Source organism: Symsagittifera roscoffensis, chromosome 9 (genome assembly GCF_963678635.1).
Source record: "Symsagittifera roscoffensis chromosome 9, txSymRosc1.1, whole genome shotgun sequence".
NCBI classification, from domain to species: domain Eukaryota; kingdom Metazoa; phylum Xenacoelomorpha; order Acoela; family Convolutidae; genus Symsagittifera; species Symsagittifera roscoffensis.
In genome coordinates, this window is record NC_087070.1 from 35,140,508 (window position 1) to 35,165,213 (window position 24,706).

At 34.2% G+C, this 24,706-nt stretch overlaps 1 protein-coding gene across 2 annotated transcripts in view; it reads right to left on the reverse strand.

Moving 5' to 3' along the window:
* LOC134854193 (uncharacterized) overlaps nt 1-24,045 on the reverse strand; it is a 72,727-nt gene extending 48,682 nt beyond the window's left edge. The window contains exons 1-6 of one of the 2 annotated variants that reach the window (XM_063870348.1): nt 23,669-24,045; nt 18,011-18,300; nt 16,790-17,869; nt 15,016-15,558; nt 7,928-8,265; nt 7,220-7,445 (exon numbers count right to left, since the gene is read on the reverse strand). In XM_063870348.1, coding sequence (XP_063726418.1) covers nt 7,220-7,445; nt 7,928-8,265; nt 15,016-15,558; nt 16,790-17,276 — 1,594 coding nt within the window. In that variant the 5' untranslated portion in view covers nt 17,277-17,869; nt 18,011-18,300; nt 23,669-24,045. Of the gene's footprint in view, nt 1-7,219; nt 7,446-7,927; nt 8,266-15,015; nt 15,559-16,789; nt 18,301-23,668 lie in introns of both variants that reach the window. The other variant, XM_063870349.1, reaches the window with a different exon arrangement.
* Nucleotides 24,046-24,706: the final 661 nt, after the last annotated feature.

The window sequence follows — 24,706 nt, forward strand, 5'->3', positions numbered from 1 at the left end:
ATCTTTCCCTTTTTGTGAAGTGGTCAAGAACAAGATATAAAAATGAAGAACCAAAGAGCCCTGCAGAAAAATAAAAAAGCGTTAACGAAATCAAGGAAGCCAAAAAGTAACGACAGATTGTTCAACTTTTTACTTTTCAGAAAAAAACACTTCAAAGCCTTTTTAGTTTCGTAAAACCAATCCTTTCAGAGAAAACTGAGCCACTTCTACTTTTTTTTAACCCGATGGAAAATCTAAAAACAAAATCTATTACCTAGTCTAGTCGTTCACGGTTTTTTTTGCACCAGATAGTCGTTCACGTTTTTGGATAGCATAATTTGTCTCTTTTTTTTTGAAAAAAATGAAGTAAAAATGAAAAACCACAGAAAATAAAGTTTGAGCGTAACACGTTTAATGACTTTGTGAAAAAAAACTACACACATGAAACTATAGTTATCGTTTCGTTGAATTGATTTCGGTTAGAGAATTAAAATTAAAAAGCTGCTCTGAAAAGTCTTTTTTTTAAAGCACGATTTTCATAAGGTGAAAAGAAAAAATGTATCGTAGAGCTAAAATGCAGAAAAAACTAAGAATGGAGCATTTTTTGCTTCTATTACCGAAATAACTGGAATAGAAGGGTAGATCTTCAAACCAATCAAAAAGCAACACTAATGGTTTTTTGGCAGAATTTTTCTCAAAAAAAACTCAAGGAACTTGAAATTCTGGAGAACGAGTATTATCAGTTTCAATGTATAAAAGTAAAACAGTGGTACGCTCCCAAATGCTGGTTTGCTCACGTATCAATTTTGATGGCACAGTGAGCATATTTTCTTCAATTCCTAAGTACAAATAATTAAATAAAGATGTTATTTTCAATTATCTTTCTTGTAGTTAGAAGGTCAATTTTTGATGGTATGATTCTAACTTAATCAATTGAGGCAATATAACTAGTTCGATGTGGACAGTAGATGCAAAATACTTTATTTTGTACCTTACAATGCGTGCGCCTGAAAAATAAGAAGAAAATTCAAATTTTGAGTGAAAGTTGACATGGAGTTTTTCAATCAAGAGTTACTTACATTTTACGAGGCGGTCAAAACTTCCAAGCCATCAACATAGTACGAGACCTTTTGCTTTCTCCTTTGGTGAAAATACGACAAAATTTTAATAAACAATCTTGAAAAACGAACACTTTAATTGCTTTTCGAAAATAATTCAAGACAGCAAAATTATATGACATATTCATTCACTTCAAAATTTAGCATTATAGATTAATTTAAGCAATAGCATTTATTGTAATTGCAAACAGTTAGCAAGGCAAATAGCTGAAAGTTTAAATGAATTAAAAAACTTTTCATGAAAGCTTACCATATGTTGTCATTGTTTTCGTCTTTAATCAAAAACAAAAAAATCATAATCATAAATTGTACTTTATTTTTTTAAATAAACTGTATCTTATACCGCAAAACCGTTATGTCTTTCAAAACAGAAAATTTTTTCTTCTTGGGCTTACTTCAAATACTTCTAATTTTTCATAAATGAAAAACTATTTTCCAATCAAGAAACATGGAAATCGGTAAAAGACTATACTTGAGCTTCAGGTCAGACGATGAATCGAATTTTGCACAATAGCAGCAAGCTTTGATTTCCCAGCTTAACTTTTTTTAAGTAAATGGAGTTAACTAGATTAAATTCCAATTAGATGTGCGTTCAATACTAAAAAATTGCGTAATTTTTCTGTTGACGATATTGGAAAGAGGAAGATTTGATAAACCCCACCCCTCAGAATTTTGACCACCTCTACCGCCCAAAGAGATCCAGTAAACTAGTACCAAATTTTCCTGGGCAGCATAAATTATTGTCAAAATAGGGTCTATTTAGTGCTTTGTGAACTCGCGGAAACCCATTTGGTTGACCTAAAAAGTCAAAAAAGTTTTTGAAAATCCGCCTTCTCTCGAGAAAATCCTAGATCCGCCGCAGTCTTTACCCAGAGGCGGGTCGTAGTATTTCTCGAGGGGGGAGGATTTTCAAAAAGTTCGAAATGTTGCCGACCTTTCCATTTAGGCGCTGAAGACCTTATATTGACCCAACTTTCTGCTCCACCGGCGAATTGTTAAAAATACTGGCCAAAAAGTGTTTTTAGGCATGGTTTCGAAATTTTGGTCCAAAAAATGCGCTCCCCCTCAAAAATAACACATATTGGCGGTAAAGGCACTTTTAAAAACATTCAAGGCTCGCTCCTCCCAAAACGATATTGGGAATGCATCTTTTTCACCAAAAAACTGTTCGGATCAAGTTAACACCCTCCTCGCAAAGCCGTCGGGGGCAGGATGTTAACTTGGTTCCAAGTTGGGAATTTTCAGCCAATCAGAATCAAGCATTTTACTGGCAGCGCTTAGCAAATTTAATGCGAATTAAATGCTGGGGTGGAAAACCTTAACTTGATCCAACTGTTCAAGAAAATCTGGCTAAAAATAGTCAGCGTGTTAATCTAAATTCGCCCGTGGGCACTTTGACGGCGAGTAGATAACCCCGCGGGACATTTTAGACCACTTTTCATCCCGAAAGAGTCTCGCGGGTGGGTTCTAAAAAGGGCCCTTGTTTGTCCCGATGACACGCCTATTGTTTACATGAGTGGCACGCGTCAACCCAAGGTGCGAAAGATAAACACAGATTCCATCTATTTTTAATAACAAAATAGAAACTTCTGCATTTATCTTTTTAATCAACAAAGTTCAATTCAGTTTGTTAACATTGGGTTGCAAATTTTGCCTTGAACGGAAGGGTAGAAAAAAAACTAAACACTTCAACCTTATACGAAAACCCCATTTGAATTTTAAATTTTGCTACAGGCGCAAAGCGTGAAATTGTTTTTCTGTTTTCCTAAAATGACAACAGTCAACTAATAAAAAAAATTGCATGTGAATCGTTCCGGACGGGATATTTTGACAGACCAATTTTGTAGCATAAAAAAGGAAAAATGAGGCTTGAAGCAGACTAACGTAACTGATGCATGATTGATTGGCAGACGTACAATGACGCTCAGTCTTCAGACCAGCTTCCCTAATTCAGACAATTATCCCACGATTTGTCAGCAATTATCAACTTCAAAAACAAAATAGTCTAAATTAGAGTCAAAACACAAATTTACGCGCACAGTAACTCTCCTATCAATTTTAAGCGGAGCGGAGCAAGAAGTCGCCACTAGCCAAGGCCGCTCAGGCCACTAGCGAAGTTGGTGTGTTGACTGGCTAATTGCTTTGAGCCTGCGATTTATTGCTTGTTTTTGAGCTCAAAATCTGAACTATATTGACCACTTTTTCATTTATTATTTATGTTTTGACCCAAAATCCTGTTTATATTGATGATTTTCATGGTTTCATTGCATATTTTAGTGACCAAATCTTGTTTATATCGATGATTTTCTTGAATTTTTGTCGTTTTGTATGAATTCAATTTTTGTTTTGAATCTTCAAACAGCATGCTACTAAGAGTTAAAAAATCAATTTTTAGACAATATAATCCATTTTTTAGACAATATAATCGATTTTTTTGTCCTTAGAAAAGGCATTACAATCGATTATAATCGATTTAATACAGATTCTATACAGATTCTATACATATTTTATACCGCAAAAAGATCTATTTTCTAGACTATAAAAGAGATTTTTTTTTGGTCCTTGGAAAATGCATTACAATCGATTATAATCGATTTTATACAGATTCTATACAGATTTTATACTGCAAAAAAATCCATTTTCTAGACTATAAAATCGCTTTTTCTGAACTGTACAAAATCCCTATATTATCCATTTTAGTGTCTAATTGGGTTACATACAATCGGTTTTTAACTAGTAAAAAATCTGTATAAAAATCGATTTTTGCCAATGCGGGTACCTGGAACCGTTTTGAGGATATTATGAACCAAATAATCATCTTGAATTGATCAAGATCCAAAATTCTCAATCATTAGTGGAAATATAGAAATTAAGTGAATAAACCCCCACCCGCGTAAAATAACCAAATTTTTTCTCTGCATCTCACACAAACTTTGTCACTGTAATCAGCCATAAGCTCAATTCTGATTAGCAGAAATTAAAGCTCTCGAACAGTGAACAAAACACCTTCCTGATATGGTGGCAGCTCACAGCTAGCGGCCTACTTGGTAGCTTGGTAGACTACTTGTTGCAAAAGAAGAATTGAATCTTTCGCGAGACTGCAGCTCATTTATCGATGCACATATTTACACCGTGAAAATATCTATAAGTGAAAATATACACTGTGCCACCATATAATGAACACTTTTATTTGCAAGTTAGGTTAGAAAAAAATTGTAACAATCCCGTCATAAGAAAAACATTACAAGACTGTTCGTATATCAGGGCAAAGCTTTTCGAATGTTCCGACTGTCCCTTGAATTATATCATATAGTTTTTGGGAAAAGAAAACATTGAAAACCTGTTCATTTTGGACAATATCAATGTGTAAAACTTTGAGTAGTGCCAAATTAATACCGACCAATTAGCTAGCCTCAATTCAATTTGGAACGTTTTTGTTGTGCAGGATAATTCGCTCCGCATAAATAATTCGCGTCGCGCTCTCAGCGTTATGAATAAACTCTTCAAAGCGCCCATAATTTAGTCCAGAATACTGAATATAGTTCAAACCCCCAGAACTTTACAAAAATTTATCGGAAGTAAAATATCTTGTTACATTTCAACTCAAGAAGTCAATATCTTCAATGGGCTACAAAAAAGTTTTGTTGAAAATTATGATTTCAATCGGTGAAAATTGACTGAATAAAAAAAACCACACCGAGCATAAATATTCAGTTTTCTTTGAAAGTCGGAACAAAAATCAGAACTGTACAGATTCATGACATTTCTTTACTTGTAGCATGGATGCTCAGGTCTGATCCAGGTCTCTTCAAGTCTCGTGGCATAAATATGTGAAAATTATTCTGTAGATAAACAAACAGACAAAATCAGGTATGCAAAATGGTTTGTCAGACTTGACTCACGCTGAAACAAAACATATTTATACGGGCTGAACTTTCCACTTCAAATTGGTTTGTCAACTAGCGTCTACTTGTTTGATTCGTTATTACATTTTCATGATAATAAACTACTTGATTATATTTATGATAAACACTTGATTATTAAGGGGCTCGGTACGGAATACACTAACGATCGCAAGCTTGCTAGTGTAAAAATGATCACAGCTGAAAAGTCTTTTACACTGGAGCTCTCAACGACAACAATGTCTTTCAGATGGTATAAAAAATTCTGTCAAAAAGTTAAGTTAAAAGCGAAAATTTACTGCAGACAAAAAATATCCCAAGCATAAATATTCCGCACTTTCCTCGAAAATCGGAACAAAAAGTAACAATTTGCCCCAGGCAAAAACTCGTAGAAGGCTACACTTATTGATTAACAAACCGTGTATTGGGTTAAAAAATGAGATGAAAGTTTCAAATGAAAGATCAAAGCAAATTAAAGATCGAAAAGAAAAACGAAAGCAAGTCAAAGGCTAACTCCTTTTGCATGCCATTTTTTCCACCCTTTGTATGAGCCTTTTTTTCAACCAGAAAGTTGTCTTGTTTGTCCACCACGTCTAATGGGTTGATTTTTCTCTTTCTTTACAAAATCATCTGACATTAGCAGTGACGCTGATTTCAGAATCAGTATTTGGTATATGAGCAGAGCGGCAAACAATTGTAGGATTGTGTGCGCATTTTACTTTCAGCATCGCTAAACTGCTACCAAATCAAATCATTGATTTTTGGGACAATGGGATTGCGTGAATTGAAAAAAAAGAGCCTTCGATAACTACTCAGGAAACAAATTCTTGAAAGCCTTTACGATGCTTTTTCGAGCTCCATGACAATTTGCGGGCGATGAATATTTCGGATTTTCATGAGACTCGGATATTTCTTCCTAACTTTTGATTGCAAAGAAGAGAGCTCTAATCGGACATTTCGTTTATATACAAAAGCATCTGCTGTGAAAACACAAAGTTCTGCTTGGATACCAGAGAGAGTTTGACTCCGGACTAATTGATTTCGCTCCGTGTTTACGTCTTACCCGTTTAGTTTAGAACCAAAAAAAATCCTCGAGGTGCTGGGATGAAACAGTTGAAAACTTTTGCTAAATTCTCAACGCATTATTCAATGCCTTGTTTGGTCCAACTTTCAAGGCTTGTGGTGTCTTTTATTATAGTCAATTTTTAACTTAGCGTTTTGACAAAATTTTTAAAATTTATCTGGAAGATACTTTTGTCTCAGGCTCAAATTCAAAAAACAAAAACTTCACCTGTGATCATGTTTCACAAAGTAACGGGAGTTTGAATATAGTCATTTGGCCAATTTGATATTATTAACGCGCGATATAATCTTTTCTTATAACACGCATAAGCAGCGGATTAATCCGCTCCAAATTGAGTTGAGAGATGCAGAGTAGTTTTATTAAACACAATACAAGACGCTAAAAATGCCCTTTGTTTTTAACATAGCATGTGGGGTGAATAAAAAAGAGGAAAAAAAGCAAAATTTTTCTCCTCTTTTTCAATTCTTTCGTCAGTTATTCAACCAAAAAACTTTCAACTGGCCTGAACGTGCAGTCGAAACATTCATGGCTTCACCCTGATATACAGGCAGTCTTGTGCTGAAATATACTGCCTTTTGTTGAATCATCTTGTTTGCATCAAATTTTCGCGCTTTTTGTAAACTTTGCTAATTGTCGCAAAATTTTGCTTGCGATTCACGTCTACAATCACATTGTTAATCTGGATTGAAGACTTTTTCTCATGTTCGCCGCAAAAAAAGATTTAAAATGCTGGCTTTTTTTTACCATCATTCGAAAATTTGAAAAAAAATAAGCACAAATACCGTCAGTTATGGAAAACTTAAAAGAGAACAAGACTGCTCGTATCAGGTGAAATATCTTTTCAAATTTAAGCTCAGGACAACAATACCTTTTGAATGATGTTTTAAAAAAACGTGAAAAATGGCTAGTTAAGAAGTTGAAATTTGTCTGAAGAAAAAAACCCACCCCGAGAAAGTCGGAACAATAAATGGTTACTATTTTTGACGTTTTGATCTTTCTGACATGAGCATAGTCTCTCAGAGGTGATGGTTAAAATATTGCACCTAAACCTGTTTTTACTCTAACAGACATCGTTCATTATTGTTTCGACTTTCGAGTAAAATGACTGAATATTTGTGCTAGTTTCTCTTTCTTACCAATTTGGAATTTCTCCCTCAGCAATCTGGCCATGATTTGTCTCAGACAACTCAGTTGTTGAACCACTTTGAACTTTAGACTGTCCGAGTGGGACCCCTCGTGGTCACACTCGTGCAGTTGGCCTTGGTTTTGACCTTGACCTTGAGCTAGTTCTTCGTTCATGTCTGACGAGTCCCCACTTTGACTGTTGTTGCCCCCCATTACTGCTGCAGCCAATCTGCTCGCCTGAAAAAAATGCTAAAATGGCGATCGAACAATGGGCGTGGCGAAATGCGATAAAATAAGTTCAAACAAATAAATATTTTAAAGCAACAAGTTTAATTGCTACAAGTTTTTGTCTTGTGGTTATTTTATAGCTATGCCAAATTTTTGACAATATTGGTGATCTTGATCGTTTTTAAAATAGTGAAAAAATGTAATTTTTAGTAATTTTTAATTTTTAATTGTAATTTTCGGTCAATTAGGTTTTTGGACGAAATTCTATTTGTTGCTATGAATGGTATGTTGATGATTGATGTTAAAATGAGTAGTTTTAGAAGGATTAAGTTCGTTAAAACATTCACCGCAAAAGATATTGCCAGCAATTTAACACTAGCTATAAACTATTGCCTTAATCTGTTCCCATTGAAAAATCTGTTTCTATTTATAACTTTTTTGTCTAAAAAAAGGGTTTCTAATTACTAAAACTAAAAAATAAATCATTTTACCTGATTAATCCGCGGTGAGTTTTCTTGATGTCCCCCCTTGCCACTCGTAACTCCCCCGCCGTCCCCACCCACTCCTGTTCCAGAATCCCCGCTTGGGGACTGGGAGGAGGAGGGCGACAGGGATGCCGGATGTCCCCCGTGTACTCCTTGGAGATGATGAATGTTGTTTTTATTATTATTATTGTTGTTGTTGTTGTTTTTGTTGTTTTTGAAGTGTAGTTGGTTGTCGTTTTGAGCTGCTGAAGATGCCGTTGACGAGGAGGACGAGACTGCGAACCAGAAGTCGCCCCCTTGTGTCTCTGTCTGTACATAGTTCCCGCCAACATTGTGGGCGAAGTCTGAAAAACAGGAAACAGTTCAAATACACAACATATTTTTAATTAAATCATAAAAGTTTTCAAGCTCGGCTTAAGATGGTTCTGGCGGACAAAATTCAAATACGCTTCTCGATAACGGCTAGAAAATGGTTAAGATTCACTTTCTCTTAAAAAATCTTGGCGCAGGATACAACAAAGAAAATCATCCCTATTCGATCAGGCTGAAACATCAACATAACGCACACTCTATCAACATTCTATCTATTCACATAGAGACGAAGCGGACCATAAGTCACACAGAGGCCATAAGTCGAAAAAAAGCTGAAAAATTGGTGAACCAAACTTTTGCATGTCTCGATGAAGGACACCTAGGGCCCAGCTAGAGCTTGAGGTAGGTGTTTGATAATTTTTGAGTTTGTTATATTGATACAAGACGAAATTCGTAATTTCGAAAATTGAACTTTGCCCAAATCCTCAGTTGTTTCTCTAATAACATAAGTGAACTTGATTTCGAGTTTTTTTTTGCTTCAAAACTTGTTAAAACATTTTTTTGCAAGCCAATTTACCATCTAAAATAATTTTTTACGTTCTACACTTAACCGATTTACTTTCTAAAGTTTCATCGCTTGCTCAGAAAAATCTAAGCTCAGAATCGATTCGAGTCTCATCGCTTCTCCTTGAAAAATTGCACTTTTTCAACCAATTCATGCTGTACAATAAGCTCTCTCTAGTAATTATTTTAGTTCAAAAAAAGTAAATGGTAACTTTTTTGAGTAACATATTCCCTTGGAAACAATTTATCATGGAAATGATTATTAAGTATTCCAAACTCAAATCTCTTGATAAATTTCCTTAGAAACAAATTATCTGTTTGCAAACCAATTCAAGCTATAAAAAAAATTGATGTGATTGAATGTTTCATCGCTTGAAGAGCTTGCTTAGAAACGTTTCAATTCTGCAAACAGATTTGTGCTACGATGTAAATTGATTGAAATCAAAAAATTGATTGAAATCAAATCGAAACTGCACTTCGCACACACAAGCGAGAAAATGCAAACAGGAGCTTAGAGCAGAAAAACAAAGTCAAATATTAAAAATAAAAGATGAAAAGTATATCTTGAGAAAAACGTTTTGAATATAACGTTCTCACATCTGCTCCACGACTGCTTGTACCTTTACTAATACTAGCAACCAAAAAAGCAACCAAAAATTCGATCAAAAAATAAAAGTGTTTCAGTGTTTCGAATGCGCCACGGTCACTTGTATTTGCGCCACGGTCACTTGGAAGTAAATTAGTAGCTCAGATAAGGCTGGATATATCTGTTTTAATATTTTAAATCATTTATTAGGCTGATATGGAAATGCGTAAATTTCAAAGTTTCAAAAAATGACATTTACGCACAACCCTAGAAATTTTTTTTACTTAAGTAGCAGATTACCTACTTATTTAAAAACAGAAAACTACTACTCGCTTTTTCAATTGAATTCTTTATCTCAAATTTTGAAAAAAAAATGAAAAAGATTCCAAAAAACTATCAAAAAATCCAAAACTTGACTTTTCCTAAATCCATCAAATTTTCTCTTCTAAAGGAAATAAATCTTCCATATGAATGAAAGGGAAGTTTTTCCGTCCTATTTTTAGGTTGAATATTTAATATCAGATTTAGCAAAAACTTTTTTGAGAAAAGCAATGAAATTTAAAAAAAAAACGGTAAAAAATTCAAAAAAAAAGTAATTTCCCAGAGATTATATCGGCTTTTCTATTTAAAAAAAGTAGGATAAAAAATAACGCAGGGAAAACGTAAGCACCATGTTAGTTTTTTGAATTATCAACCTCGCATTCAGCTAGTTAGTTTTTGAAAAGAAAAGAGTTCCCAACATAACGGGCAAAACTTCAAAAATTGGACATTTTCTGAGGCTATATATTTTTTTTCAGAACGCAGGACTTATCAGAGAAGATTCCTATAACGGTTTATTTCAGATAAACTTTTCAACTCCGATTTGGCAGGGTAATCTTGAGAAAAAAACTTAAAAACTAATAAACATGTCAAAAAACGGTAAATCCCTATAAATTTTTCTTTTGATTGAAATTTGAGCGTACAATATTTGAGCATTTCAAACTTGCAGCAAGTTTCTCCATTGATATCATTTTTTGAGAAATGGTATAGCAGTTCTGATGAAATTTTTGCGAAAATTGTAAAAGTTTCCAAAGCCTCGAAAAAAAAACAAATCCCACAGGATCTAACCCCAACCAAAAGTAAAGCAAGAACATATGACATTAAATTGCCATGCTTAAATAGATTCAAAAACGGTGAAATTGTAAATTATTAAAAGTGCCACGACTTAGGTTAGAAAACAATTCTTCATTGTATTGCACTACGCTTTGCTTGTCTAATACCATTGCGGGATTTTTCGGAAAAACTAGCTTTTTGCGAGACGATTCATGCTCCAAACGATTTTGCACGAGTTCATGTTCTAAAAAAGCTTGAAGTATTTCAAGGTTTCGTCGCTTGTTTGGACAAACTTAAACTTGGTTTCAATTCAAATTTTGTAACGACTTGAAAGTTTTTAACTGATTGTTTGTCGACCTCGCTATTAAAAATGAACTTTTGCAAACTAATTCAAGCGCTAAAATAACATGAAAATTTCAAAGTTACATCTTTTGATGAGCTTCCTTAATAAAACGTACATTGGTTACAAGCCGACTCACGCCATGAATCAACATGAAGTAAATCAAGGTTACACGTCTTGACAAACTTACCGGGGGCAATTTTAACGTTTGCGGACTGATTCAAGCTATGAAACAAATTAAAAGTTTCATTGCTAAGTTAGCTTGATTAGAGAATATTTGAAAATTGTTTCGAACAAATTGAAAAACTGCATACATTTTTTAATCAATATCAATTTTTTTGATATTCGAAAAAAAAACTGGACGCTCTTTAAATTTTTTTAAAGAACAAAACAAGAGAATTTTGAAAAATAAGAATTTTCAAACCAGAAAACTGATTCAAAATTTAGAGGCGCTAATCAAATATCGATGACACCAGACAAAATGGAATTAATGCATACTTTGAACAAGTTATACAAAGATAACTCCACATTTTAGGAAATTTAAAGAACCATCCGGAGGAACTTTTTCCGTTTTACAGATATCAAATTTTGCTAGACTCATTGGTTGAACCGGTGATCAATTACTTTTAGTTAAATTTTTCTTTGCTCGTAAGGGTAAAAATGCGGTTTTGTTAGCTTTGATTCACACAAAAGCTCAAAATCATGACGAAAATTAGACCATGGTTGAGTGACATATCAAATCAAGTCGCATAGTTTCTGTTGTATTACATAAAATGTGAGCTTAGACTTCAAAACAAGAGTGCAAGTAAATCAGAGCAAAACCCTAAATGTTCCTACCGCACTTTGAGACCCATTAAAAAATTAAAGGAGCTAGTTGGAATGTCAAAAAACTATCAAAAAACTATCCCAATAATTTTGACCAAAAACAAACAAAAAATGAAAAAATGGTTAATCTTTTTTGGTTGTCAAAATTAGTATTTTTTTCTGGAAAATGCTTTTTCTTCAACCTTAAAACAAAATGTTATGATTTAAAAACTTGATTTGAAATTTTTGTCGTATGATTTCTGTCGCATTCCAAAAAAAATGTAGGCGCGTGAGCTTAGATTTTATACAGGACAGCTAAAATATCAGGTCAAAACCAATAATTAGTGAATTAAACAGTGTTTTTGTTTTAAAAATTAAAAAACCGAAGAAAACAATTTTTGTGTTTCTTATATTCATATTATATCCCAGAGGGTTTTTAAGATTTTAAGGAACGTTTTAGCGTCTCTTATTCTAAGAATAAAACCAAATGAGTTGCTTCAAGCCAAGTTCGTTTAATTCAATTTAATCTGTCGCTTACTCGTGTTATAAAAACCCAATATAATGCGCGTTAATTATCCCAAAATAGTGACAAAAAAACAAAAACTACCGCATTCTAGGCATTAGAAATGGAATGGTAACAATATATTATTGCTGCAAAATTTTTTGGGATAACATTTCTGCAGCTGATTAGTGTTTGAAAAAACAGGTTATTGGAAAAAGCCCGGTTGATAGGTAACTCGTTCTAATAATTGCAAGATTCAGTCGCATTTGTCTCATTACTAGAAGGTTAGTTTTTCCCATCAAACAGGCTTACTAGGAGGATAATAACCTGGTTAAGTGAGAAACTCCAATTGCTTTTGTCTGAGAATCAGTTCAACATTGTGTAATTAACCTGCGTAGATAAAATACTACTACTTATCATGGATTTTAACAAATCTCTCAAAGTTCACAATTTAATCATACAAAAACTTACGCAAAAAGAACCAATCGGATATCAAAACGAAGCCTCCAACTTTCCAACTGCACTATAAAATCAATTTAAAAATTTTATGTGATTGAAAAAGGAGAAACCTTTTTTCTTTTTTTATTCCTTGTATGATTTGTAACTTTTCAATTTGGAACGCTTCAATTCACCGCTTACCGGGTTTTAAGAACTCAATATATCGCGCTTTGATTATCCCAAATTAGTTAAATTGACAAACTTCAAACTCCTTTTATTTTACAAAAAAAAACAATTACAGGCAATTTTTTTTCTTCGAGCTCCAGACAGTAATATCTGTTAGATGGCTAACAAATGTCCGTCAAAAATTCTTAGATAAAAATCTAAAAGTGACTGAATTGAAACTATCCCACCCATAAAAATTCTCTCTTTTTCTGCGAAAGTCAGAAAAAAAATCAACAATTATACTAATACAAACTGATTTTCAGCTTATCCACTCTGGCTCTAAATTAAAATAAACACAGCACCAAAAATTGGATATCATTTTGGATCCACTTAACAATTCCCCCACCCCCTATGGTATCTACTAAAGAGTCGCCACCCCTATAAATATAAGCAGTAACATAGCACTAGAGCGCTGTTTTGAATATTCGAATATTGCTGCGTTCTGATTGGTCAAATATATATATATATATATATATATTATAGCATGGAAATTATCAAAAGTGATTGTAGTTGTAATTTTTACAAGACCTCTACATAATTTAATCTTTTAATTTCATTAGTATCGATGTCATGAGTTTTTGAGTCAATTAAGGGTCATTTCAAGGTTCCGACAGGGTTAAAAAAGTCGACACTTTAACACAAATCAACGGAATCTAAAAAAGGACAAGCCGTTTTTCACAACATGAGATGAGGTCTAAAAGTTGCAAAAACTAAGCTAACAATCTATAAGTCAAAAACGAAAAATTGCCAAAAAAAAAACTGTTTTTTTTTAATGAAGCCAAGTTCTACAAGGTCAATTATGGAGATCCTAAATATGCTGTTTCCAAATTTTTGAGTAACGACTTAAACTAGAAAAAGGACGCGTTCAACAATTATTGCTGATTTAACCTGCACGGACAAAACTAGAAAAAAAAACAACCATGAAACTTTTTCGACAGGTTTTTCTCGAATTGGAAGGCGTATTTTTGCTTGCGAAATTTGTAATTGTGGTCATTTAAGGATAGTTTTTGTAGTCACATATAACCTCGTTTAAAATAGTTGGCACAATTTTTTATAGAAAAATGAGCGTCTTAAGCGACCCAACAAAATTCAAGAGGGCAAAAAATCTTCGAAAAATAAGCAGGCTTACTATATAACATAACCAGGCCTAGGATTAATTTTAAATAATAGTTTTTTTTGCGAACTAATTAACAGTTCCTGAGATAATGGAGGAACTAAACTAACCAGAGAAAAGCTACCCATTTTAACTGTTTCTGTCGAAAGTCTCCAGAAAACCGAGTTTTTCAAAAATTATAGGCTACCATTGACATCTTCACCAAGGCTTGTGATCATGCTGGGGGGAGGGGGGGGGGGGGAATTGCTTAGAGACTGTAAATTATCAAATTGAAAATTTGAAAATTTTTTGGTGAATTTTCTCACAAATGAAATACTCGGGTTTTCTCTCAAACTCGCTACATTTTTTTCTACAGAATATTCGTTAAAATGAATTTTGTTTTGCTGTTACTGCAGCAGAGTTTTGTAAAACTTGGTTTTTATTAATTTTTTTCAAGCAAATTGATGGTTTTGAGGAACTAGTAAGTTAACTAAAATGATTTTTTTTTATTCAACAATATCCGCGGCCTGAACATAACTACAGTCTTACACACTAAGCGGCCCTTAAACATTTTTTCTTAACTTTAAGCTAAAATTTATGCAATCGAACCTGATTGGCTAATTCTAGTCAATCAATTTCAAGCAACACGATCAAGCTTTCCAATCAAAATTTCAAGCAGATAAAGGTATCAGCCGAAAATACCGAGAAGGTAGAATTTTGTATGAAAAATCGAGTTAATACCGAGACACTTGTGCAATTTTGCGCAGACAAGAAAAGTTCGGTAAATTGGCTTGACAAAAACAGTAAAATGGCTCGACACACGGAATTTTTCTTCAATCAAATGGAGCCAAAACTAACCAAAAATTTTTTATAGAAATTTTGCGTTCAAACTTTCTATAACAAATTCTGATATATCAATTCTGTTTGCTCAGTAACTTTCGGTCTACGACTTTTTGTCTTCAGTTAACTGATTTTTTTTTTTCAAAAACGCCGGTTATGTTTTCGGATTTAATCTTTTTTTTCCATATAATTTAAACCAACGCATAATGGTAGGAACACTTTGCTCAAGCAGATACATCCGTTCATCAGAAAACACTGTAGCACTCAATTCTAAAAAAGACTAAGAAAAAGTAATTACCTGAAATTTTGGCGGTATTCGTTTTTGTCGAGAGGGTCTCGAACTTCTCATGTAACCGCTCAATATCTTCTCGCAGAGTTTCAATCTCCAGATCTTCCTCCCGTTCTAAGCTATAAATTGACCCCTGCTCGTCGAAAGTGTACACGTCAATATGACCCGAAGAGGTCAATGACCTTTGGGGGTCAAGGGCAAGATCAGAGCAGCTGGCGTCCGAATTCGACCTTCGACGGAAGCTATCGGCAAGCAAATTTTGGTTAGACGCCTCGTCGTCAGCACACGACTTATGATAGGGGCTCTCGTCTACGACGGTTGGTAAGTTCGGCCGAAATACGCATCGACTCAGTGAACGCGTATTTTGAATGTTTAGTGACTGTTGAGTTGCGATTTGAACCTGGAGTGGAGGGGGCATTTGGACGAATGGCACTGCAGGCAGAGTGCTGTTGAAGTTTGAACTCGAAATAGTGGCCGTTCGTCTAACTGGAACAGCCGGTGGCATTTTTGATTGTTTTGGAATGGAAGAGTCGTAATTGACAATTGAACTTTCTAAAGTCAAAGTAGTTTACAAGTATGGTAGTTTTTTGTAGTATGAGATTTGGTCGACCTAAAAATTGATTTTCCCTTTTTTTTAGGTCGACCAAATTGATTTTCTGAGGCAAATTTTGTGAAAAAACAGTCCAAAAAGGCATTTTTAAGCTTTTTTTGGAAAATTTTGACCAAAAATTTGCATTTTTTCGGCGCGCGCTCCCACCTTAAAATTAGTATATTTGGCACCGAAGGTTCCTTTAGAAAATATTTCCAACCTTCTTCCCCCTAAATTCTGATTGAGTAAAATTGGGTAACTTGAAACTGGCCATCTAGGCCAAAAAACTTGAGATTAATAATAAGGAAACTAGTTTTAGAAGCTTAATTTGAAAATTCAAAAAATTATAATGAAAAAAAAAAAGAAACAAGTTTTTTAAAAAAATCTCCTTTCTTTTTGTTTTTCAGAAAAGCTGCTGTTTATTCTGCCTATTTTACTAACTTTTTACATATTTTTATAGTTCTCTCGTCAGACCACGAACAAAATAAATGGCACTATGTGAAGAAAAAAAAACACTTTTTTTGTGTTTTTTATGAATGTGGTCGAGTCATTCAGTTCTACTTGCACAGCAACCGGCTAGCGTAGTTTCTTTTTAAATTGCTACTTGCACAGCAACCGGCTACCGTAGTTTCTTTTCAAATTGGCCGATCGATAAGTCACAACAACTTCAATGAAAACTTCAGAAATAAGAAACAAATCGAATCTGGCGAGCGCAGAATTTTTTCGGGGGGAGGGGGGGGGGGGGGGGGGGTATGCGAGCGAAGAATTTGTCAACCTTTCTTTTTATTTTTAATTTCAAACATTTTGATTTTCCGAAGGCATAGTTGAAAAAAAGAGGCAAGAATTGACGTTTTGAGGACTTTTAAGGAAAATTGGACCAAAAAAGTTTTTTTGGCGCAGGCTTTCCCACGTGAATTTATTTATATTGGCGCCAAAGGTGCTTTTAGAAAGCTTTTGAGTTTAGCCTGCAAAAAATGGATGCGTATATTATACCGATGGGCTGACTCTTAGCAAAATTTGGCAACCAGAATTGAGAAGCGGGTGCAGTCGGGTGCTTAAATCTAATTGAGGGGGGAGGGGTCGGGGAGGAAAAATATTACTTTTAGCCAAGTGAAAAATCTCCCCATCAATTGATTGTGGGGGAGATTGTTCACTTGTCTCAACAATTAATTCTAAAACCTTCATTCGTGTTACCTTTGTTCGTATAATCGGTTGCAGCGCGATGAGATTGAAGAAAGCGTGAAAAGATTTCAAACTTATCTTCTAAATCACCGCGTTGACCCCCTACTGAAAGGTCAACGCCGTTCGAAACAATTTCATCTAAATCAAGCGACGTCTCATTTGACGTAAAATCTTGTTTTTGTTTATGTTTTTGCTGTTCGTGTAGATGATCTGTTTTGGAACTCGCATTTCCAGAGCTGCCTGAAATTTGTCTCGGCGGAACTTCGGGTAATTTTCGTCTTGGTTTCGGTCCCGCTGTCGTAGCAGGGTTTGCAGTAACTTTGTCGGAACTTTCTCGGCTGATTACGAGTTGTGGGGGTGGTGGGGGTGGGAAACCCGACGACATTTCCGACGACAGTTCTCCCGTGGAATGTAGCGAAATTGCTGATTTCTCGGACACTCCGAAGTCGACTCGTTCGTTTTTCTGAGACGATCCGAATCCATGTGAATCAAAACTCATTATGTTTGTTTCGACTGACAAATCAGTTCATAGTGTAACCAATACTTAGGTTTTCGCTGAGACCAACGCCTTTCTGGATGAAAAATTGAAAAAAAGTGAGAACAGAAAGTAAATCAATGAATGTAAAAGGAGCGCAAAATCAGAGTTCGGGCATTATGATTAAATCATAATGAGAAGCGTCTCCTCGCATTATAAAACTAATTAAATTCAGTTCTTTTATTTTTGACCCAGCGCCCAGGTAAAAGAGGAAAAGAAAGCCTCGCCTCGCCTCGTCGCATCCTTAATAATCAAACGGGTTATGTAAATAAAGCTCAGCTCAGCTCTATTTTGAAAAGAGCTCAAAGGGAAATTTAAACAGCAGAAAAGAGAGAATAAAAGCCCCAAGGAATAGATATACAACTTCACTCGAAGTATGGTCAGAAAATGCGACTAATAACAATGTCATAGGGATTTAGTAAGATCCCTTCAATTCAGAATCAAGACACATGTAAAGTTAATAAAAAGACTTGGCTTAATTGTAGAAATGTCTGGACCAGCAACCCTTTTTTCCTTAGTGATTTACAACGAAAGACATTCCATTTTTTCTCTTCACTCTAAAAATATCTTGAACATTTTTTGCATAAGTGACTTAGTATGAGAGACTTACTTTAAGTAGTTCAATGCATAATGGTATTAGATTGCACTGTTGGTTTCTGGTACAAGAAGTTATATCCTAAATTAGTTGGCGTCGTTACCAGGTTATAAGTTGCGAGTACTTCAGATAACGGCTATTAAGGAAAGTAGTTGTTGTAAAAAAAGAGAGAAAAAGTAACGGGATTGAAAAGCCAATGCAGCTATATTGCGCTGTTGTGAACGTTGATAGATATTGTGGAAATTTTTGCGGGAACGGAAAGAATTCAAAGGATAAATTTAAAGTCTCTGGGATATGATGGGGGGTTGCTGCGGTATAAAAGTGCCAACTAAACAGGCGATAAATTTCATTCCCGAAGGGTGAATAGCGACGGGTGATTCTAACTATCTATACCTAAAACAGAATTCAAATTAAGGCGTCGACAAGTCTACTTCATCGACATATCACATATCATTTTTCTCCAATTATTTAGTTTTCAAAATTAAATTTTAAAATCCCAATTTTTCAAACAGCTGCTACAGTCAATTGAAATAAATGCAAAAAGGAAAACCGCTCGTTATAATGTTAAATAAATGAATTTTTGCTTTCAGGAAAAGTATGATAGTCGATAACTTAATCCGAGCAAATTAATCCTAGCGAAAACTTAATCCTAGTCATACAAGGAAATTGGCAGTATCGGAAGGCGGGAATCCAACTGTCAAATTATCCTGCGAAGAGCGTGAAATTGGACAGAAACCGTCTCACGAATTCAACTAAGCAGTCACTTCTCATAAAATTTAATATGTATAAATCAAAATCGCTTAGGGTTTTAGCGGATACTACAGACAGTTTTTGAGGATTTTAGAGCTAAATCAGTTGCAACTAATATGGTCTACAAAAAATTTAACGGTTCTGCAAAAATTAAGTTTTTTTGTGTAAAAACATTGTCTCAGAACTAAACCATGCTATCCTATTCCGAGAATTCGCATGCAAACCTAATTAACATTTTTCAAGACAACCGGAACTTTTTTGAATACGGGAAACCGCATTGAGAGCGTTTCTAACGGTGAGGTTAGTAGCCCGATCTATCTATAAACAAACAATGCAGCACTATTGCATCATTCAGTTATATAATAACATGAACGGATCTAGGATTTTTTCGAGGGGGTGGGGATTTTCAGAAAAAAAATTTTGAAAACTTTGACGACCTTTCCGAGCTCTCCCAAAGCACTTAAATTTTTGATTTTCCGAGCTCTCCCAAAGCACTTAAAAGACGCTGTTTTGGCCAAATTTTCTGCGCGGCAGGCAAAATTTTGAAAAAAAAAAATAGGCGCTCTCCCCTCAAAACTAGTATATATTGGCGCCCAAGTTGCCTTTAGAAAAATTTCAGGGTCCGTCAGCCAAAAATAGAAGATATTTCAAAATAGTTTAAAGGGGGCCCTTTGGGTCGGCAGGGGGCCGAATCCCTGAGGGAAAGGCGTCCCCCCAAATCCGCCCCTGGTATAACATGAGGTTATTTTTGGAGATTAATGAAAACCAGCGCATGAGTCAAAGAGTGAAATCGGTGTTAGAAAAAATATTTTTAGCTCTTCAGTGCTTCAAAATGATTGACCTTCAAAAACTAATATGAGCCAGAAATTTATGCTGACATTTATCTTAACCTTTCAAATATAGTGGTGATGGACGATTATCGGACTTCCCTTTTTCGATCAAAATTAAATCATAAGGCGCCGCAATTTTTAAATCACACAGTCATGTACAGAATTCTTTGCTCATTTTTGATTGGTCGCGGCATGTTTAACCGCGCTTTCAGCGTTCTTTGTACACTCAAAACTTTTTCGGATAGTGCGAGCACAATCGTTCATCCTCTAATTTTTTCAGAAAATGGCTCGAATAGAAACATAAATATTATTCGACACATCAGGCATATATTCAGCACCTCGGTGGAACACAAAACTCAGCTCAACATCTTTTGCGTCAAAGAGACTTGCTAGAAACATTTCCGTGTCAACTAAACAACCCTGCCATTTAAATGAGATAATGATCAGACTGTCAAAAAAGTCTCATACTGTTCTGAAAAATACCAATTTGGCCTAATTTAGAGAACTAACGCGCAAGTGGCTATTTAATCCGGCTAAGAAATTGCTCCAATTTGATTTGAGGCAAGTTATTTGGACTTATTAAAATGTTGCTGGACGCTAGTCACATGTTGAAATTAACTTTTCAGATAAATAGAAAAAGTATACTTTCTATTCTTATAATTCAGATAATTTGTATGATTCTAAAACTGTTTCAAAATTATACATAACACTATTGCGACATTGTTTCAAGAAACTGCATGCTTGTATGCTTACCTTCAACCAAAAAAATTGCAGAGAAGCGTGGTATGAAAATAAAACCATTTAGACTTCAAAAAGTAGGATAAACTCATTGAACATTTGTATGCTTGGAAAAATTATTAAAAAGAAGCCTACGATGGTCAAATTAAAAATGACGTTGGAAAAAATGCTCATATTTTTAAAGCTGCTGGCTGCTGAATGTAAATTTCAGTTGAAGGTCCTTGTCTATTTTTGACATTTTGCTCAACTGAATAAACATTTGCAAGAACAGAAAACGCAAATTGTACAGCAAAACATTTGAAAGTGTTTACGCAAAATTCAAGATAATCGGATTTTTTTAATTTAACTATTTTTTTTTAATTATTATATAATTTCAGTGTCAAAAATAAGTCTGATCTTAAGATCAAGTCAACCGCTCAAGTTTTGTTAGAGCAAAATTAATAATTAATTGTTTTTTCCGTAAATTGCCTTCTCATCTCATTTCTGGTTTTCTAGTTTAGTATGTGTCTGCTTACATACGAGTATGAAGATGCGGTTGTCTAAATACAGACTGCTCTTCGCACAGAAAACTCGTTTGTGGTAAAGTTTGGTGCAATTTTAGATCCCCATTTGCCGCGATTAGGATTCCCAAAAAAAGTCTCAGTCTGAATTTCAGTATTGCAGACAAAAGTTCTGATTCAGAGAGTGCAAAATTTACATTTTTGTTGCAATTTTTCTCATCTAATTCAACAGTAATAACCTAATTTAACAGTCTTTTATCTTAAAAACACCTTCATCAGAAACAAAAACTTTTTTGTTTGGTAAGAAACCTAATACAAAAATAAATGATAATAATTTAAAAGGAATGTTAAAATTTCATTGGTTAGTAAATGTAGTGAATTTTACAGTGAATAGAATCATCATTTCAAAAAAATTATAGTCATTACTATAATAAAATTTTTGATATAAATTTTAACAATAGGAATTTTTTACAATTTGAGTTTGATTTGAAATTTGGTAACTTTGAAATTTCAAAAAATGGAATTTGCCGAAACCTTAGTTGTTTCTCTACTAAATTAAGTGAGAAGAATAAAAGTTTTTGAGACATTGGAATTTTCCCAATGACAAAGTTTTTCTCATAACAAATTAAAGAGTCATCGCTTTCACAAAACAAATTCTCCAAAATATGTTTTTTTTTATTCAACCTTTCATCTCAAGTTTGATGGGGTAGTTTTTAAGAAAAGTCAAAAAATTTCTAGAAAATGGTCAGAACTTCAAAAATTTGAATTTTCAACTCCCATAATTTTTTCTGCGATAAGTAGTTTGTAGCCACTTCAGCAGAGAAAAATCGTAAGAACGAGTTTCTCGAAAAAATACTTTGAAAAATTGGCAATTTAGTCTTCGAGAAAAATCAAAAAATTTACGAAAAGTAGTCAGAGTCTTATATATTTGACATTTTGATGGCTATAACATTTTTCTTGAAAAATTAAGACCATAATTTTTTGTGTAAAAAACGTAGCCGGTTACGTATGGGAGCTTCCTTTAACCCTTTTGATCCACAATCAAGCTCTAAAAAGCATCCGGCCGGACTCCAAGCTCAAACCTTAGGACGAATAAGCGATCAACTTTCCTCCAGGCCAAGTAGAAAGGAACCTGGAAGTTGTCAAGGTTCAATAAGAAAGCAACTTCAATTTCCTGTGATGAAAAATTTTTGGAAAGAAAAAAGTCTAAGTTCCCAATTATAATAGCTGCGTGTTTTTGTGTTCGTTTTGACATCAAAATCAAAAGAGTATTCAATTAGAATTACTTAAATGATATTTTAAACACCAAAACGTACCGTAGAATAAACAAAAATCACCTAGATTAAATAGAAGCCATAGACGCAACCATCAGAGAGCTGCCCTCTTCCAGTTTTAAGTGTTATTAATCACTTATAAAATCAGTTTAATTCAAGTTATTGAATATTTTAGATACTTATAGAGTTGATTATTACTCCGTTTGATTTTCGATGTAATTAAAACCACTTGAAACTTGACTGTAACTTGATTTCATTTTTTAAGAAATATAAAACTGCATCTGAAGTAATTAGAATGATATTTTTCATATTTTGGCTGGCAAACAATTTTGGAAACAATTTCAGCAGATTTCAAATCAGTTCAAGTAAAAACTGTTTCTTCTTCATTTGGGCTCGTTACAAAATTGCTAATTTTCATATATTTTTCAGCAAACAGTTTTTGTTTGTTGATTAAATTGGCAGCTATTTTTCATTCTCAGCGAGAATTTTTCAACTAATTTGAAGGGATCTCTATGAAACTTTCAGTTTGTGGCAAAAATTTGTGTCAAATGATTCAAAAAAAGACAAAATCACTTGGAAAAGCATGTGATAACGCTTTTTTTAGTAAAAAAATTAAAAAAAAACTGTTTGAAAAGTCGGAACATTCAAAGAGTTGTTTTAGCACGAGCTTTTTTAGCCTGCCTAAAGAAACAGTTTTAGACCAAAGAATCTTTTCGTTTTTCCTCTAAAACAGAGAAAGACATAACTTTTATGCCATATGATCATGAACTTAATTACTACGAGATTGGTGGTAGCGTTTTAACATGCTGTAAAAGATCAATCTATATGGTAAAACACTTTGAGTTGACATTAAAAAATCAGTTAATTGAATACATTAATTGGTAAGAAAATATACAAGCACAATTTTGTAGGCAAAAAATTGACACATTCAACAAGCTTTCAAAGGTGAGAGTTTGCGCCAAATTGCATTTTTTGGGCTGAATAGGGTCTTCATAGGGCTAACGGAGAGCTCATATATCCCCCATCGATAACATTTTAGATATGTCCCTCTGAGTTACTGTATTGCTCTGTAAATAATTTAAGCGTTTGTAAAACGCGCTAGAATTTTTTGCAGAAACGATTATAGATTTCAACCAACTTCAAACAATTTTGAGCGCGGGTAAACTCGCCGCCTACCCTGTGGGCACAAAAATTCAGTTGAAATGAGCAACGCGTAAATTTTCGAACTAAAGCGTCAGTTTATTAAAAAACCGTCAAATAAACGTTCGATTTGATCACTAAAAAGTTCTGAAAAATGTCCACTCATCTGTCTTTCTTATTTTTCAAAATTTAAACAAAAACTGGTCGACAAAAACTTGGGTATTTGTATAATCAGGGGCGGATTTAGGGGGAGGGGACCGACGTCCTCCTTCTCTCGGGGATTCGACCCCCTGCCGACCCAAAGGGTCCTCCCTTTGTACTATTTTGAGATATCCATTTTTGGCTGGCTGAACCTAAAATTTTTTCTAAAGGCGCCCCTCGACGCTAAAATATACTAATCGGAAAAACAATTTGGTCGACCAAAATTAGGGTCAACATTTTTTAAACAATAAATTTTGGGGTACTTCACTAAATTTTACAAATTATTGTAATTGATTTTTTTTCCGGGAGTGGAAACAAAATGTCTTACCAAAGTTAGCAGAGTTTAATGATCCATAATCCATTCATTTGAATTTTTATTAGATGCAATTCGCCGGTGAATTCGCTAAGAAAGCGACGCCCGAAATAAAGACGGGAAACGAAATAAACGAAATGAGAGGTAAATTTCTCGATATCTTTTATCCAAATTCAATGCCCGAATTGATTTAATTGCGTACAATTTGGGCGAATTAGCCAATACGAACGTGTACATTAAAAATTAATGTGTTTCCAGATTAAAACAGAAATAATTGCTCTGGGCGCAGGTTGGGTTTATGGAGAGCTGGGTTGTAAAAATAACACAGATACTGTTTCACGCATGAACGAATGATCACCAAAAATTTACCCAAAAGCTCAACCGAATAATAGGAAAAGACCACAGCTAGCTAGCTGTCTGTGCCTCAAAACCGATGAAAATATAAGCCGATTGAAAATGTAGATTTACAAAATTTTGGCTTGAATGATATATAAAAACAAGTTATCCAAGGAAGTAATTTAACAATTAGTACGGGTAGGTCGGTTGAGAATTTTGCCTAAAAATTTTTAATTTCTCTTAAATTTTTGATTCAGTTGTCACGCGTCCTTTCAGATTTCTAAACCTGGATTCTGATTGGCTAGTTTTTTTCTGCCCATAGGTCCTTCGGCCATGAAAAATTCGCCACATAAAAGAGGGCAAAGCAGGTAGGGTTAAATCATGCGGTCATTTTGTTCACGCAGAAAGGGCCTGATATATCAACTGCGCCTGAAAGCCCTTCTTGCACTGATTATTCTTCTGTTTTTTATAAATACCACTAACCTTCAGGCTTACCCACACGAAACTAGAATAAACGCCCAAATAAATTACATTTTGAATCATAATACGGCAATAGTTTAACTAAAAGTATGAACAATTATCTAAAATCATTCTAATTTTTCTTATTAATTCACCAAATTACAGTTTTTTCAAAAATGTCATTGTTTTATTAATTTTTGATATCAAATTTGTGAAAATTTACATACAAAAATGATTTTTTTTTCGGTTTAGAGAGCA